General features: G+C 46.0%; 1 protein-coding gene across 11 annotated transcripts in view; it reads left to right on the forward strand.

The window, feature by feature from the left end:
• The window catches only part of PPIP5K1 (diphosphoinositol pentakisphosphate kinase 1), a 143591-nt gene that overhangs the window by 72426 nt on the left and 55950 nt on the right, over positions 1 to 15215 (forward strand). For all 11 annotated transcript variants that reach the window (XM_073304631.1, XM_073304633.1, XM_073304630.1 and 8 more), the window contains 4 exons: positions 628 to 735; positions 3731 to 3847; positions 4443 to 4607; positions 8124 to 8214. In XM_073304631.1, the coding sequence (XP_073160732.1) occupies positions 628 to 735; positions 3731 to 3847; positions 4443 to 4607; positions 8124 to 8214 (481 nt within the window). The remainder of the gene's footprint in view (positions 1 to 627; positions 736 to 3730; positions 3848 to 4442; positions 4608 to 8123; positions 8215 to 15215) is intronic.

Below are 15215 nucleotides of genomic sequence, written 5' to 3' on the forward strand. Positions count from 1 at the left end.
CAGAAGTGACTTTATCTAACTTCCTGGTCAATGTGCAGAGTGTTTTTCTTCCACTCCCCGTCCCCTGTGGTGTCAGGGGATACTGTACTGTGGGGCATGCTACCTTGGGGGCATGGCTGTGCCCTGGTGAGAGCTCGGGGGACACCATGCTGCCCTTCCCATCTTGCAAATGGCATGTCCAAAGTGTTCTCCAGTTTTTCCATTCATCAAACCCTTTTGTAAGAGCAACCCTCCTTCCTTTCCATTCTTCCCCCTCCATTTTCTTACTGCTTCTTGCAAATATTTCATTCTGCAGACCACCATTTGAGAACCAGCATGTTAGGGAAGCTGTTATTGGTTATGCTCCATTTCTCAGCATGACATTAGTGGGTAGCCTGCTGCTGGATGTGCTAAAATCTGAACACTGGCTGTAGCTGTAATCTGAGTGTCCCTTCCTGCAATCATTTCTTTCTGTAAACTCCTCTCCCCCCGTGTGAGGTTCTGTCTGCAGATTAGCTGAGTGAGGTGTTTCTGTGCTGACAGGGACGTTACACTGTGGAGAGGAAACCCTCTCAGACCCATTTCACTTAGTGCTGCAAGTTGTCTGCCATTGCTTATCCCATGCGACTGTTTGTGTGTATGTATCAGGAGTCCAAGGACCAGCAGTGGAAGAGAGCCATGGACTATTTGAGTGCTATCTCAGAACTGAACTACATGACCCAGATTGTTATCATGCTGTACGAGGACAACAACAAGGTGAGGGATCTAGAACTAGAATAAAATCTTTCCTCCTGTGATGTGAGACAGTGGCCACCAGGATCCAGCACTCTGTCTTTGCCCAGGTGGCAAGGTACTGGTATTGGTGGGCCTCCTGTCATACCAGGCAGTGAGCCCCCAAAACTGATTGCACATTTTCTTTCTGAAATGTGAGACGGGGAGTCTCCTGGGCTGAAGAGCCTCCCAAAACACAAGTTTCTAGGGCCAACAGTTCCCATCTGGCGAAGAATCTGTAGACCAGAATCCTTCATTCAGTTAAGGGGATTTTGAATTGGTATTTAAAAATAACCTGCTGCTGAGCAGCCGTTTCCAGTCACAGCGTTAATCTAGGACTAGCTGAATCTATGATCAGACACCTCTGCTGTCAGCTCCCGTTGGCTGGGAACATCCCAGAGGTGCTGGAGGCCAGACATAACAGCCTTTTGTTAGTGGTGGTCTTTGACCACTGGGGAAAAAGAGAGAATACCCCCCCTCTTCTCCCAGTGCATTGTTAGAAGAGACCGCATCATCTGTAAGTGGTTGGAGCAGAGCACTTGGAGTCAGATCTGTTGTAATAGGTTGGCTGTGCTCTTCCACTGACCCACAGTGTTATCAGGTGTTGGAACTCTGTAGGGAAAGGTTAACTGAGCCCTTCTGACTCATTGTGGCAGCTACCACTCGTTAACCCACCCTTGATTTAGGGGGAGTGAGTGTGGCGCTCTGGTTATTGGAATGTAGGGGCTGAGCTCTCCTAGGGGAGAATAGCCCAGCTATGGCATTTGTGGCTAATATTGTGTTAACTTATTGATAAAGATAAATTAATCACTGAGCTAAAAAGTAGTGGTTGCCAAGGTGTAAGTGAACATGACCTAATTACATTTGTTATCTGTAAACAGAATATTGTTCTAACCAGTAATATATTTACTTGGCACTTTGAAAGGGCCAATTTCCCAAGCTGAAAACAATTTTGCTTAAAATTATGATTAAAAGTGATTTAGTAGGAAAAACTTCAAACAACATGAATGATAATTGGAAGTTGTTTAAAAATTCTTTTAGTAGATGCCCAAAAAAATCAAAATTCCCCAATCACAGAAAAACTTATCCTGATTAAAAAAGGAAAGAGAAAAGAGCACTATGGAATTGCACGCACAAATGGAAAAAGGGGTGGTTGATAGCAATGACTTAAATGATGGGTTTGAGGCAGGAATCACTGGATGAAATTCTATGGTTTGCATTATGCAGAAGGTCAGACAGGTGATCATAATGGTCCCTTCTGGCCTTAAAATCTATTAAATTACCAGTCTTTAAGAAAGGGATAGATAATAAGACAGAAAATATCATGTTGCCTCTATATAAATCCATGGTACGCCCACATCTTGAATACTGCATGCAGATGTGGTTGCCCCTTCTCAAAAAAGTTATATTGGAATTGGAAAAGATTGAGAAAAGGGCAACAAAAATTATTAGTTTCAGAGTATCAGCCGTGTTAGTCTGTATCCGTAAAAAGAAAAGGAGTACTTGTGGCACCTTAGAGACTAACAAATTTATTAGAGCATAAGCTTTCGTGAGCTAAGCATCTGATGAAGTGAGCTGTAGCTCACGAAAGCTTATGCTCTAATAAATTTGTTAGTCTCTAAGGTGCCACAAGTACTCCTTTTTAAAAAAATGATTGGTGGTATGGAACGGCTTCCGTATGAGGAGAGAGTAATAAGACTGGGACTTTTCGGCTTGGAAAAGTGGGGATATGATTGAGGTCTCGAAAATCATGACTGGTATGGAGAAAGTAAATAAGGACATGCTATTTACTCCTTCTCATAACACAAGAACAAGGAGTCACCAAATGAAAGTAATAGGCAGCAGGTTTAAAACAAGCACAAGGAAATATTTTTTCATACAACACACAGTCAACCCGTGGAACTCCTTGCTGGAGAATGTTGTGAAGGCCAAGACTATAACAGGGTTCAAAAAAGAACTAGATAAATTAATGCAGGATAGATCCATCAGTGGCTATTAGCCAGAATGGACAGGGATGGTGTCCCTAGCGTCTGTTTGCCAGAAGCTGGTAATGGGTGACGGGATGGATCACTTGAAGATTACCTGTTCTGTTCATTCCCTCTGTGGCACCTGGCACTGGCCATTGTCGGAAGACTGGATACTGGGCTAGATGGATCTTTGGTCTGACAGTATGGCTGTTATTTTTTCGTCGTGAAATGCGAACAATTGATACGGGATGCCAGAGGAATCAATGCCAAAAATCTATAGCCAATAGGATTCAGAGGACAATAACAGAATTTTTTAAACATCCAGGAAAAAAGTTCTAGCAATGGTGTAAGTCTGCACTAGATAGAGATGATAAAATTGCCAGTAATGATGCAGAAAAGACAGAAGTATTCAATAAATATCTTTGTTCACTATTTGAAAAAAAGAGCCAATGGCTGGAAGCTGAAAGTTGACAAATACAAACTAGAGTATAAGGTGGGAAGTTTTTAACAATCAGGGTAATTAACCCTTGAAACAACTTGCCCAGTGATGTAGTGGATTCTCCTTCAAGGGGGGGGTCTTCAGATCAAGATGAGGTGTGTCTTTCTCAAAGATCTGCTGTAGCCCAGCCAGGAGGCATCCTGGGTGAGGTTCCTTAGCCTGTGTTGTCCTAGAAGTCATAATCTATAAAACCAAGTCCAGGAAGGTATAAGACTTGCTCTCCCCAGTGTGGTCCGTTTTGAAGGGAGGGCAGGTACTGTGTGTCTGGGTATGTTTGCATAGCCCAGTCCTGATTGGGTCCTCCAGGCGCTACTGTGATAACCGTAATACTGAGCTCTGTGCTGCTGGGTGAGACATAAAGCCCAGGTTAGCGTGTCTGTGCTTGTCTCATTGCTTCTGCATTTCCGCCTAAGCGGTGTGCTTGGGGTGTGTGCTATTTTGGCATGGAGGAGAGAGGGCAGAGGGCCAGTACCACAGCCCACACTGAAGTTGGGGCTGATTTTTGTGTTCTCAGGACCCATCTTCAGAGGAGCGTTTTCACGTGGAGCTTCATTTCAGCCCAGGTGTGAAGGGATGTGAGGAAGATGGAAGTGCCCCTACAGGGTTTGGCTTTCGGCCTGCATCAGCAGAAGTGAGTCTGCAGTCGCTGTGCCCTGTTTGAAGGGCCTGTCTGTGTCACTGAGGCACAGGCCTGGTGGGAGATGGTGTGGAGCACAGCAACTGCACTGCCCCTGTGGGGAAAGCAGTGCGGTAATGAAAGAGAGGTGAAGCCACAGGCCCACCTCTTCCCCATCCTTAGAAGAGAGGCTGGGACCCAAGTGTGCTCAGGAGAGCCTTTGTGATCCAGGGGAAGCAGGCTCTGGTGTGCTCACAGCAGGGCCAGGCACAGTCTGACCCAGAATCCTTCATCACACCCTGACAAGCACATACCTAGCAGCTCCCCTGCATTCTGCGGTGCCTCCGCCAGCCAGCAGTGGCCATGTCTCGGGCCCACTCTTGCAGTAGCGTATCTGGCAGTTGAGGGTTGTTTGCGGGTTGAGTTTCCTGGCTGGCTGGGTACTTTGTCTCCGGTGTCAAGGCTGTGTGTGGGGAGATGTAATCTCACTTCATTTTGTACAAGTGTCTGACTGGAATTCTGCTGGGCCTGTTTTTTCCTCTGAGTAAATCCCACCTGGGCCTGCATTGCTAGTTGTGTTAGTAACGCTGCTAGTGTGTCCTTCATGCAGAATGATGACAAGAAGCCAAACCAGGGCAGCATGGAGGATCTCTCCAAAGTGAAGAGCGTTGATGGGACAGACCAAGCACAAGAAAGGTCATCCCAGCCCTCTGAGCCAGTCTGCATTCCGCGGAGATCGCCCTTGATCCGCAACCGGAAAACTGGATCCATGGAGGTAATGGGGCGGGTGTAGTTTCAATTGCTCTGATCTAGTCCTCTTGCCCAGACTTGGCATCTCAGTTTTACCGTTGCAGAAAAGCTCCATTTTCTGGGACTCCCCTTTTAGCAGCACACCAGGGTCTGAGTTACTGCTGTGAAAGGAGTTAGGGCAGTGGTCACCAACCAGTCGATCGCAATCGAGTGGTTGATCCTAGAGGATCTCCCAGTCGATCACAATCTCCAGCGGAGCAGTGTGACTGTTGCTAAGGCAGACTCCCTGCCTACCCCGACCCTACGCCGCTCCCAGAAGCGGCCAGCGCAGCCCTGCAGCCACGGGGACAGGGGTCTCCCTCCATACACTACTCCTATCTTCAAGCACTGCCCTCGCATCTCCCATTGGCCAGAAGAGCTGTCGGGGCGGTGCTTGCAGAGAGAGGGAGCGCACGGAGCTATGTGTCCCCCACCCTCTCCAGGGGCCACAGGGTTGCGTCGCTCCCTTCTGGGAGCGGTGTGGAGCTGGGGTAGGCAGGGAGGGGTTCGGAGTGCTGTGGGTTGGGGTGCTGGCTCTGGGAGGGGGCTCAGGGTGGGGCTTGGTGTGCAAGAAGGGGTTCAGGGTGAAGGAGCAGGTATGGGGTGCTGGCTCCGGCACTTACCTCTGGCGGCTCCCAGTTGGCGGCGGGCACAGAAAGGCTAAGGCAGGCTCCCTGCCTACCCTGGCACCACACCGCTCCCTCCTAGAACTTGCACCCCCTTTGCATGCCCAGCCTGCACCCAAACTCCCTCCTAGAGCTTGCATCTCCTCCTACACTCCAACATTCTGCCCCAGCCTGGAGCCCCCTCATGCACCCAAACTCCCTTCTAGAGCTTGAACCCCTCACCCCCTCCTGTACACCAACCCCCTGCCCCAGGCTCAGCCCAGAGCCCACACCCCCTCCCGAACCCTAACCCCATCCCGGTGAAAGTGAGTGAGGGTGGGGGAGAGTAAGCAACCGAAACGGGGTGGGGGGATGGATGGAGTGCGTGGGGTGGGGGTTTGGGGAAGGGTTAGGGCCTCGGAGAAGGGGTGGGGTAGATTCTGGGTTGCCCTTAGATTCAAAAAGTGATCTTGGGCATAAAAAGGTTGGAGGTCACTGAGTTAAGGGAATAATGTGTCCGATGGGAAAGCAGGTTTATTAAATGCAGAGTGGTTAGGTGGCTGACATACTGAACTCCTTAAAATACCTTCACGGAGGAGAAATGCAGGAAAAAGGTTTGGACAATTGGTGAGGAAAGACAATTGTGTGGAAATAACTATGGGTGAATTGCAGCGAAGGCACACTGGGGAAATGCTGAATAGGCACATCCGCTGCATTGTGGGGTATTAGCAAAACTATGTGTCAAAGTAAATGTACTGTTGTCACTTCCAGGCTGCATTGTTTTAATTCATTTCTTCTTGGGTGTCTCATGAAGTTGAACTGGAAGGTGCCATGTTGCCGATCTGTCTCCTGTAGGATCATGGGAAGGGGTGGTGCCTGCTGTTTGTGATTTGTGTTGGGCAGTGGAGGTTTATTACAAAGTTCTTAATCTGCCATAGGGCCGATGTACTTATAGGCAGCTGAGCTGGCCTTACTCCCTGTCCTCAGGCTCAGTCTGGATGGGCTGTCTCAGTGGTGGGGACTTAGCTCACAGGTATCCAAATGCCCTTCAAGCTGCTTTCAGCACTGTGTGTCTTCCCTTTTGGGATTAGTCACTCGCCTTGATTCCAGCTGTTTTCTTGGAGGTGTGGGGGAAGGGATATTTGTGGCTGAGGGATCTGTGGCTGTCTTGGGCCTTCCTTATTATAGTCAGCCATGAAATCACAGATGCCTTTTTGGTGATTGGCACACAATAAATTAACCATGGTCTGGGGAGGATCCTAGGGTGATTCAACGGATCTGATGTACTTGGATTTTCAGAAAGACTTTGACAAGGTCCCTCACCAAAGGCTCTTAGGCAGAGTAAGCAGTCAAGGTATAAGAGGGAAGGTGCTTTCATGGATTAGTAACTGGTTAAAAGATAGGAAACAAAAGGTAGGAATAAATGGTCTGTTTTTACAATGGAGAGAGGTAAATAGCAGGGTCCCCCAAGGGTCTGTAGTGGAACCAGTGCTGCTCAACACATTCATACGTTATCTAGAAAAGGAGAGGAGCAGTGAGGTGGCAATATTTGCAGGTGATAGAAAATTATTCAAGATAGGTAAGTTCAAAGCTGATTGTGAAGATTTGCAAAGGGATCTCACTAAACTGGATGACTGGGCAAGAAAATGGCAGATGAAATTCAGTGTTGGTAAATGCAAAGTAATGCACATTGTTTTGTATGTATAGTTGGAATTATGTTTTCCAATGGGGTCTAAATTAGCTGTTACCACTCAAGAAAGGTGTTTTTCTGAAAACACCTATTCAGTGTGCAGTGGCAGTCAAAGCTAACAAAGTCAGGAAACGTTAGGAAAGAGATATATAATAAAACAGAAAATATCATAGTGGCATTATGTAAATCCATGGTATGCCCACACCTTGAATACTGCATGCAGTTCTGATTTCCCCGTCTCCAAAAATACATGTTAGAAATGGAAAAGTTACAGAGAAGAGCAACAAAAATGACTAAGAGTATGGAACAGCTTCCATGTGAGGAGAGATTTTAAAAAACTGGGGACCTGTTCAGTTTGGAAAAGACGACTAAGGGGAGTAGAATATGTTAGAAGTCATGAATGGTGTGGAGAAAGTGAATTGGGAAGAGTTATTTACCTCTTCTCATAACACATTGTTGTCTGGTGAACCCTGGTTCTTAATAGGCAGCAGAGTAAATAAAATGAATTACTTCTTCACACAATGCACAGTCGATCTGTGGAACTCATTGCCAGGGGATGTTGTGAAGGCCAAAACTATAACTGGCTTCAAGAAAGAATTAGAGAAGGTCATGGAGGATAGGTCCATCAGTGGCTATAAGCCAAGATGGTCAGGGACATAAACCTGTACTCCGAGTGTCCCTAAACCTCCAACTGTCAGAAGCTGGGACTGGATGACAGGGGGTGGATCACTTGAAATTGCCCTGTTTTGTTCATTCCCTCTGAAGCATCTGGCACTGTCGGAGACCGAATACAGGGCTGGATGGACCCTTGGTCTGGCCCCGGCATGGCTGTTCTTATGTAGAAACAACTGCACTTGATGGTGTTGACATGAGTGTGTGTGCCCTAGAGGGGAAATGCTCAGTGATCAGAGCTGGAGCATGGGAGTTGGGACTCCTTGAGTTCTGTTCTCAGCTTTGTGCCGAGTTCCTTAGGGGAAGATTTCTAAAGGTGCAAAAGGCAGGTCAACGCTTAACTCCCTGTCACTGCCAGTGAGAATCAAGCACACCTTGGCTCTTTGTGCCTGTGAAATTGTCCCTTCCATGCAGTCTTTAAAATGAGACACATCCTCTCTGCCTCTTACTATCATTTGTGAAGTCCCTTGAGAGTGGTGGGTAGAGTAGCCAGGAATCCTTAATGGTGCAGTCAGCATTCCTCTTGTTTTTACAGGTGCTGTCAGAGTCCTCTTCCAAAACTGGAGGGTATCGTCTCTTCTCCTCCTACTCAAGACAATCTTCCGAAATGAAGCAAAGTGGCCTAGGTACGAGCCTGTACTCGACCTGTCCACCTGTACCTCTCTGTCTCTCTGTGTGTGCGTCTGTCCATCCCGCCACATGTACATCTGGCTCAAGTTCCATGTATGTCTGTGGATGTATTATGTCCTCTTATGTAATGTTACAGCGTACAATAAGTTTCCTGTACGTTCTCTATCTCTTTCATTCCTCAGCCCCTCATACAGCCAAGGTTCTTACTGCTGAAAGTGAACACGTTACTTTTTGTAGCAGATGCATAATTGCAGAGCAGGTTTTTGCTCCCATGGCAACATATTTCATGGTGCACTATTTTATCATCAGCAGAGGGAGGGAAAGTTACTAGCCAAAATCTGAGATCTGAAACTGGCATGCTTTTCTTATCACACCTGGGTTAATTTATTCATTTGCCAGGCTCTTCCCATAGATAAATTGTTATCTATAATCCCTTCTTCCTCGTGTTAAGATTTTTTGGCCTCATCAAGGAAATGGAGATCACTCACCAGCCGCTGTCTGTTCAGTGGTGACGACTCATAGCACCCATCACTGATCTGATTAGCTTTTCATAGCTAGAGTGCCAGTTGAAGCACTGGGGAAAAAACTTCTGGGCACTGTTTGCAAGTATTTTTAGCACAGATTCCCACTGTTGAGTATCTGTGGCCTGGGCACTGAAGTCAGATTGTGTTGGAGCTTTGTCGTGCTGCCTGGTGGAGCCAAACATTTGGTGCAAGGTTAAGAAAGCCATTACCGTGCTGTCCTGTCAGGCCAGAATTTGGATTTTGTTGCTCAGAGCCTCCTAATGCTCCCAGAACTCCTGTTGCAGAAGCAGAGTCAAATTCTCTATCCAGAGCCCAAATCTCTGCTGCTGAGTGCCTGCAAAGTGGAACCTTGACAGATGCAGATAATGATGGTTTAGAAGGATAGCACATTTTTGTGGGAGATTGCAAACTATCCATAAAACAGCTTCGTGCAAGGTGTTCACTCTGGACAACACAGAAAGAGACTGTTCCAGCACCTGGTTCTGTCTTTGCAGTCCTGGATAATTTCCTATATCTAAAAGTCTGGCAGTCCAAAGGGAAAGTACATGAGCATGTGCACTTCGTTGCTTTTATTTGTGTTGTATGAAGAAGTCCCAAAGGGTTTTGTCAAAAGAAAATTCTGCTTTTTTTGTTCTTTAACATTATAAGTTCAGTTCTTGTCTCCTTGGAAGACTCTATGGCCACTGTAGAACTAGTGCAACTATAGTATTGCAAGAAAGCGAAACCTGAGCAATTGAGAGGGAAAGGGAATTTTCACCACACTTTAAAATTCTGGGTTTTGTTTAGCAGTCATTGAGCTCCAAAGTCTAAGGCTATGTCTACACTGAGATCATAGGCCCGCAGCTAGCCTAGGTCAGCTGACTTGAGCTCACGGGCCACAGGCTGGGGAGCTATAAAATTGCAGTGTGGACGTTCAGGCTTGGCCTGGAGCCTGGACTCTGAGACCCCATGAGAGGGGAGAGTCTTAGAGCCTGGGCTCCAGCCTGAGCCCAAATGTTTACACTGCAGTTTTCACCCCTGCAGCCTGAGCCCTGCGAGCCGAGTCAACTGACTGGGCTTTGAGACTTGGTGCTGTGGGTTTGTATCTCTGTGTAAACGTACCCTAGAATGTTTAGGAGAAAGGATGTCTTTGTTAAAGAGGCAGATTTTTGAATCTTTAATTTAGGTGGAAGAGTTCACGTTTTAAGCTCCAAAAGTTATCCAGCAAAAGCAGGGTAGACCAGACTTGATATTCCTGATGTTTCTAAAGTTAAAAAAACTTCACAAGCTTCAGACCTTTCAGGTTGCCATTATACACCAGAAAGCGGCAAAGTAGGGGCAAACCAGTTTTCTTAAACATCTTTGCAGGTCACCTTTGAGGCATGGCCAAGGTCCTCCTAGCAACAACACTAGTTCAAGTCCCTGTTCTCTGAGTTTTAGACATCCTACAGCCAAGAGATTTCTAAAAGGCCCTGAGTCTTTCCTCCACATCTGTGCATGAACCCCCTCTTAGGATTTGAACTTAATTCTCACCCAGTTAACGGAATCTCCTTTTGAACCATTAGGTTAAGGTTGTTTTAATGTCGGTCCCTGAAGACTGAATCCTTGATAGTGGTAATATCAGCGGGGAGGGTTAGAGAGGTTCAGGCATTGATGGCTTGTCCTCTGTTTAGTACTCTATCAAGATCTGCTATCCCTGACTATGTGCTCTGGTGCTTTCCCTAAATCTCACTCAGTGTTGGAACAGGCTGCGGGAGGCTCCATTGAGGTGCAAAAAAGGCCCTTAACTACTCTGAATCTATGGATCTTTAACTAGATTGTCACTACAAAGCCACTCTTCTCACTAGTTATCTGCAGCGCAAAGTCTCAGCAGTACTGAGTAAGCTGAAGGAACAAATGGCACCAAGTGATCAGTTTTGTGAGTGGGGCATGTGTGGCCCCAGTGGTCACTGCGCCCAAGAGGTCTCTGCATCTGCACTGAGGGATCTGTGCTGGTGGGTTAATTGGGGAGCCACGGTTGCCGGGGATGCGCCTTTCTTCTTAGGTGGATTTGGATTCATAAAAACTCATAAACTTTAAGGTCAGAAGGAACCATCGTGATCATCTAGTCTGGCCTGCTGCACATTGCAGGCCACAGAATCTCACCCACCCACTCTTGTAATAGACCCATAACCTCTGGCTGAGTTACTGGACTCCTCAAATTATAATTTAAAGACTTCAAGTCACCAAAAAATCCACCATTTACACTAGTTTAAACCTGCAAATGACCCATGCTCCATGCTGCAGAGGAAGGTGAAAACTCCCCAGGGCCTCTGCCAATCTGACCTGGGGGAAAATTCCTTCTGACCCCAAATATGGCAATCTGTTAGCATGTGGGAAAGACCCAACAGCCAGACACCTGGGAAAGAATTCTCTGTAGTAATTCAGTCCTCCCCATCTGGTGTCCCATCACCAGCTGTTGAGGGTATTTGTTACTCATACTGATTGGCTACATGCCATTGTGTGCATTCCCATCATACCGTCTAAAAACTCAACATGCCCAGTCTGGAAGCCAGTTAGTGGTTTTTTGTTTTTGTTTTTTGTTTGTTTGTTTTTTTGTCCCCATTGCTCCCCTTGGAAGGCTGTTCCAGAACTTCACTCCTCTGATGGTTAGAAACCTTCTTCTAATTTCAAACCTAAACTAATTTGACAGCCAGTTTATATCCATTTGTTCTTGTGTCAGCTTTAGCGCTTAACTTAAATAACTCCTCTCCCTCCCTGGTATTCTGATGTATTTAGAGACAATGCATCTGTTACCTGTTCATGGGTCTCTTCCTTCCTAATGACAGGTTTCAGAGTAGCAACTCTATTAGTCTGTATCCACAAAAAGAAAAGGAGGACGTGTGGCACGTTAGAGACTAACCAATTTATTTGAGCATAAGTTTTCGTGAGCTACAGCATCCGATGAAGTGAGCTGTAGTTCACAAAAGCTCATGCTCAGATAAATTGGTTAGTCTCTAAGGTGCCACAAGTCCTCCTTTTCTTTTTCCTTCCTAATGCGTTTGTCTGCTTTTATTGAAACCTAGATTCATCCCCTTCACAATCTGAGATGTGTGTTCTCAATGTGTGGGGAGGAGTAGGAAGGACAGCTGGTCTTAGACTGGCTCTCCCTCTGGCTTGGGTTTCAGCACCTATTCTTGTGGGTGGGTCTGTTAGTCACTACTACCTGTTGCTGCTGCTGGGCTTTGAGCAAGTCCTGCTCCAGTGTCAGGCTTTGCCTGCTTCCCCACTAAGTGGCCTTGCCAGTGACTGGCTGCTGGTGTTTCTTAATCTATTGCCATGGAGGGAGAAGGATGAGTGCTAGTACTCTGGCATAAAACCAGAATGGTTACAAACACAAAAGGGAGAAGGCAGAAGAGGACCCTTGATATAGTGCTGTTACCATTCCCCCCCAGCCATCTTCATCATAAGTTTTGAGTCAGGTTTACTCTGCTAGAGCCCTTAAAATGTTCCACTGGAAAGGGGGAGGGCCACAGTCACAGCCTGAGAGATTGAGGGGCTGGTTGTGTAGAGCCTTTAGGAGAAATGATCCATGTAAACGCATTGCAGTTCCACAAGCTCGTTCTCCAGTTGCATTGAGCTAGCCAGATCCAAGGATAGTCCTGTATCTCCTCTCTCTCTCTCTCTCTCTCTCACTTCCTTTCCATTACCTTCTTTTCAGCCGAGTGGTTAGACATAGAGCTCTTGCTACAAACTTTGTTTGCCTCTTTGTGTTCTGTTTCTGCTGTTTGGTGTGATGATTGCATTGTAGCACAATCTCTAAGCTCATCCTCTGGGAGCTGTGATCTCCCCTGGCTGCCCTGGGAGGTGTTCTCATCCCTGTGTGCCTCTGTCCTCTCAGCCACTTGCTGGCTGACCAAGCCTGATGCCTCTTCTGCAGCTTTGCAGCAACAGATGGTTCCCAAATAAATTGTTCTGGTTGTATGAACTGAATTAACTCCTTTTGGAAACTGATGGAAAAATAGTGTCATCTTATGCTAAGTTTCACAATTTCAGGATAAAATTACAAGGCTCATCCATAGTCGTGTTTCAGGAAATGAATGAGTTCTAGAGTTAGGAATCAATTGCCCTATATGGGATAATATTGCCCAGTGAGATCTGGAAACAATGTACATCTTTCTATGAAGCATCTGGTCCTGGCTACAGCTGGAGGCAGGATACTGGACTAAATGGACTATTGGTGTGATCTAGTGTAGCAGGGAGAGAGGGATACCAAGTGGATGGGCCACTCTTCTGATTCAGAATAGCAGTAGGTGATGGTTCCAGGTCTGAATTGGCCTTTGATGTGATCGCATATGGAAATTTCTTTTCCTTGGGAAGGATGTTTTCTGCAGGCTGTCTCTTTCTCATGAAGACTCTGACAGGAAATGCGCTGTGTTGAGCTAGCTGCTTCACACTCAGCAAACACTACTCTTTTGAAAAACTAAGAAAGGAATTTGTCTCTGGATGGAATGGAGAGGTGAGCCCATGAACAGACTAAAAATCCCAGAGTGCTTTGCAGTTTACTGAGGCTCAGCCAGGAGAGGGAGGAGAAAATCAAACGACACATGAGAAAACAAAATAATGTTCCATAGATGCACCAGGGGAATCTCTGAGCTACACGGGGAATTTAGAACTGGTGTCAAATGGCAAATTGGGAGGTCTGGAGACTGAGCCCCTGTTTCTCTCTGGAACAGATAATGACAGTGCCAACTTTCATCACTCTGCCTGCTCCCAGTAAGGTTCAGATCGCCAACTGAAGGGATCATCTCTTGGGTTGAGGAGTTTACGTTCAGTCTTAGGTACAAAGCAGGGCTCTGGGTGGGAAAGATTTTGCATCCCTCTATCAATTCTCTGAGCAAGGGTACCCTGATGAAGAATTCTTATGCTAGGGCCCTGAGGAGCTCAGTGAAGACAGAAGCAAATAGATGTTAGCATAGAAAAATAGGCCATCACTGTACATCCTTATCTGGATCAGTATGTCCAGTGCTGGGTGCCTTGGCTGTAGAAGAACTCAGTTTGGAAGGCCCAGAGACAGAACAGTGAGGGTAGTTAGTGTGGGTACTTGATGAGAGACTCAAAGACTAAAGTCACTGCATTTACTCTGGGGGAATAAAAAAGGAGTTGGGAATATGAATTAAAGGGAATCTGTCTGAAGTGACGTTATGCGTATGATCGCAAAAATTGATCAGTCCTGAGTTTTGATGCTGCCCCATAATTTGAGAACAAGGGTTAGTCAATTAAAGGCCAATAAATTTAAATTCAATCAAAAGAGATGTTTCTCAGGGTGAGTACTCGGCATGCCATGAGATGTCCATGGAACAGCTCCCATGACGGGTTTTAAAAGGGCTGAATCATATATGATCCTGAGTAACGGTGGCGGTACAGAGAATAGAATGTTATCAAGTTAAAAAAGGAGGAAAACTTCAGACCAGTGTAAAGTCAACAACTTGTAGGTACATGGATCTGTACTGTTGAGGGAGTGTAAAAAAAAAAAGGGGGGAGTGGGTGGGTGGGAGAGCATGCACCTCCCCTACTCCTGGGGGGACTCCCATCTTGGGAGCAGGGGCTTACACTCTGCTGCATCCACAGTTAATAATTTTGGACCACAATATGGATAAACAAAATTGCTTTCCTCAACTGACATGAACCATGTTCCAAATGCCCAACGATCAAACCACCACTTAAGCCACATTCATTACCATGTGGAGCGCAGAGCATTCCAGGAAGCACTGTGGATCTGAGAAGCAAAGACCAGTGTTTGGGTGTCCAGATAGCTACTTCTTTTTGCCTAGTTTTCAGCGTGCTGAGCTCATATCACTCTGACAGAAGTCAATGGAAGCCAAGGGTGTACAGCGCTTCTGAAAATCTTAAGGGGTTCTCAACTTGGGTACCCAAAATCAGAGACTCCTTTTGAGAAGTTTGACCTGAGTGACTGCACACAATGAGTGTGTGGCAGGGTTGGGAATAGAACAATGACTTCCTAGTTATCTGCCTTTTCTACAGACCATCCTTCCTCTGGGTTTATAGGTTATAGTTTACATATAATGTAAAAGGTCATAAACCTACTATGCCTGTGTAAGTTGAATCTAGATGTGCATTGCCAACTGCCTGGAAAAAAGAGCCAACAATTAATTGTAGATGGTAAAAATTTAGGACACTTAATTTATGGAGAAACAGACTTTTATGGAGGCATCCAGAACAGGCAGAATGACACAATGTGTGGCAGTCATTTTCAGACTCTCAACAAAACTCTTGACTTAATACATTGTAATTTTTTTTTTTTAAGAACAGATTTCAAGCTGAGCATATAACCGTGTATGCAGAAAGCAAAGCCATGGTTTAATTCAGGTTGGGTTAGTTTTATTTGGGTGGTTTTTGTTTTGTACATCTGGAAAGTCTTAACCAAGAAAGAAAACCCTAAGTAGGTCTGCAGAGAGACAGCTGGGGCATAAATGGATGGTTTGCAAGCTCCA

The sequence above is a fragment of the Lepidochelys kempii genome, chromosome 10, assembly GCF_965140265.1.
Source record: "Lepidochelys kempii isolate rLepKem1 chromosome 10, rLepKem1.hap2, whole genome shotgun sequence".
NCBI lineage: Eukaryota > Metazoa > Chordata > Testudines > Cheloniidae > Lepidochelys > Lepidochelys kempii.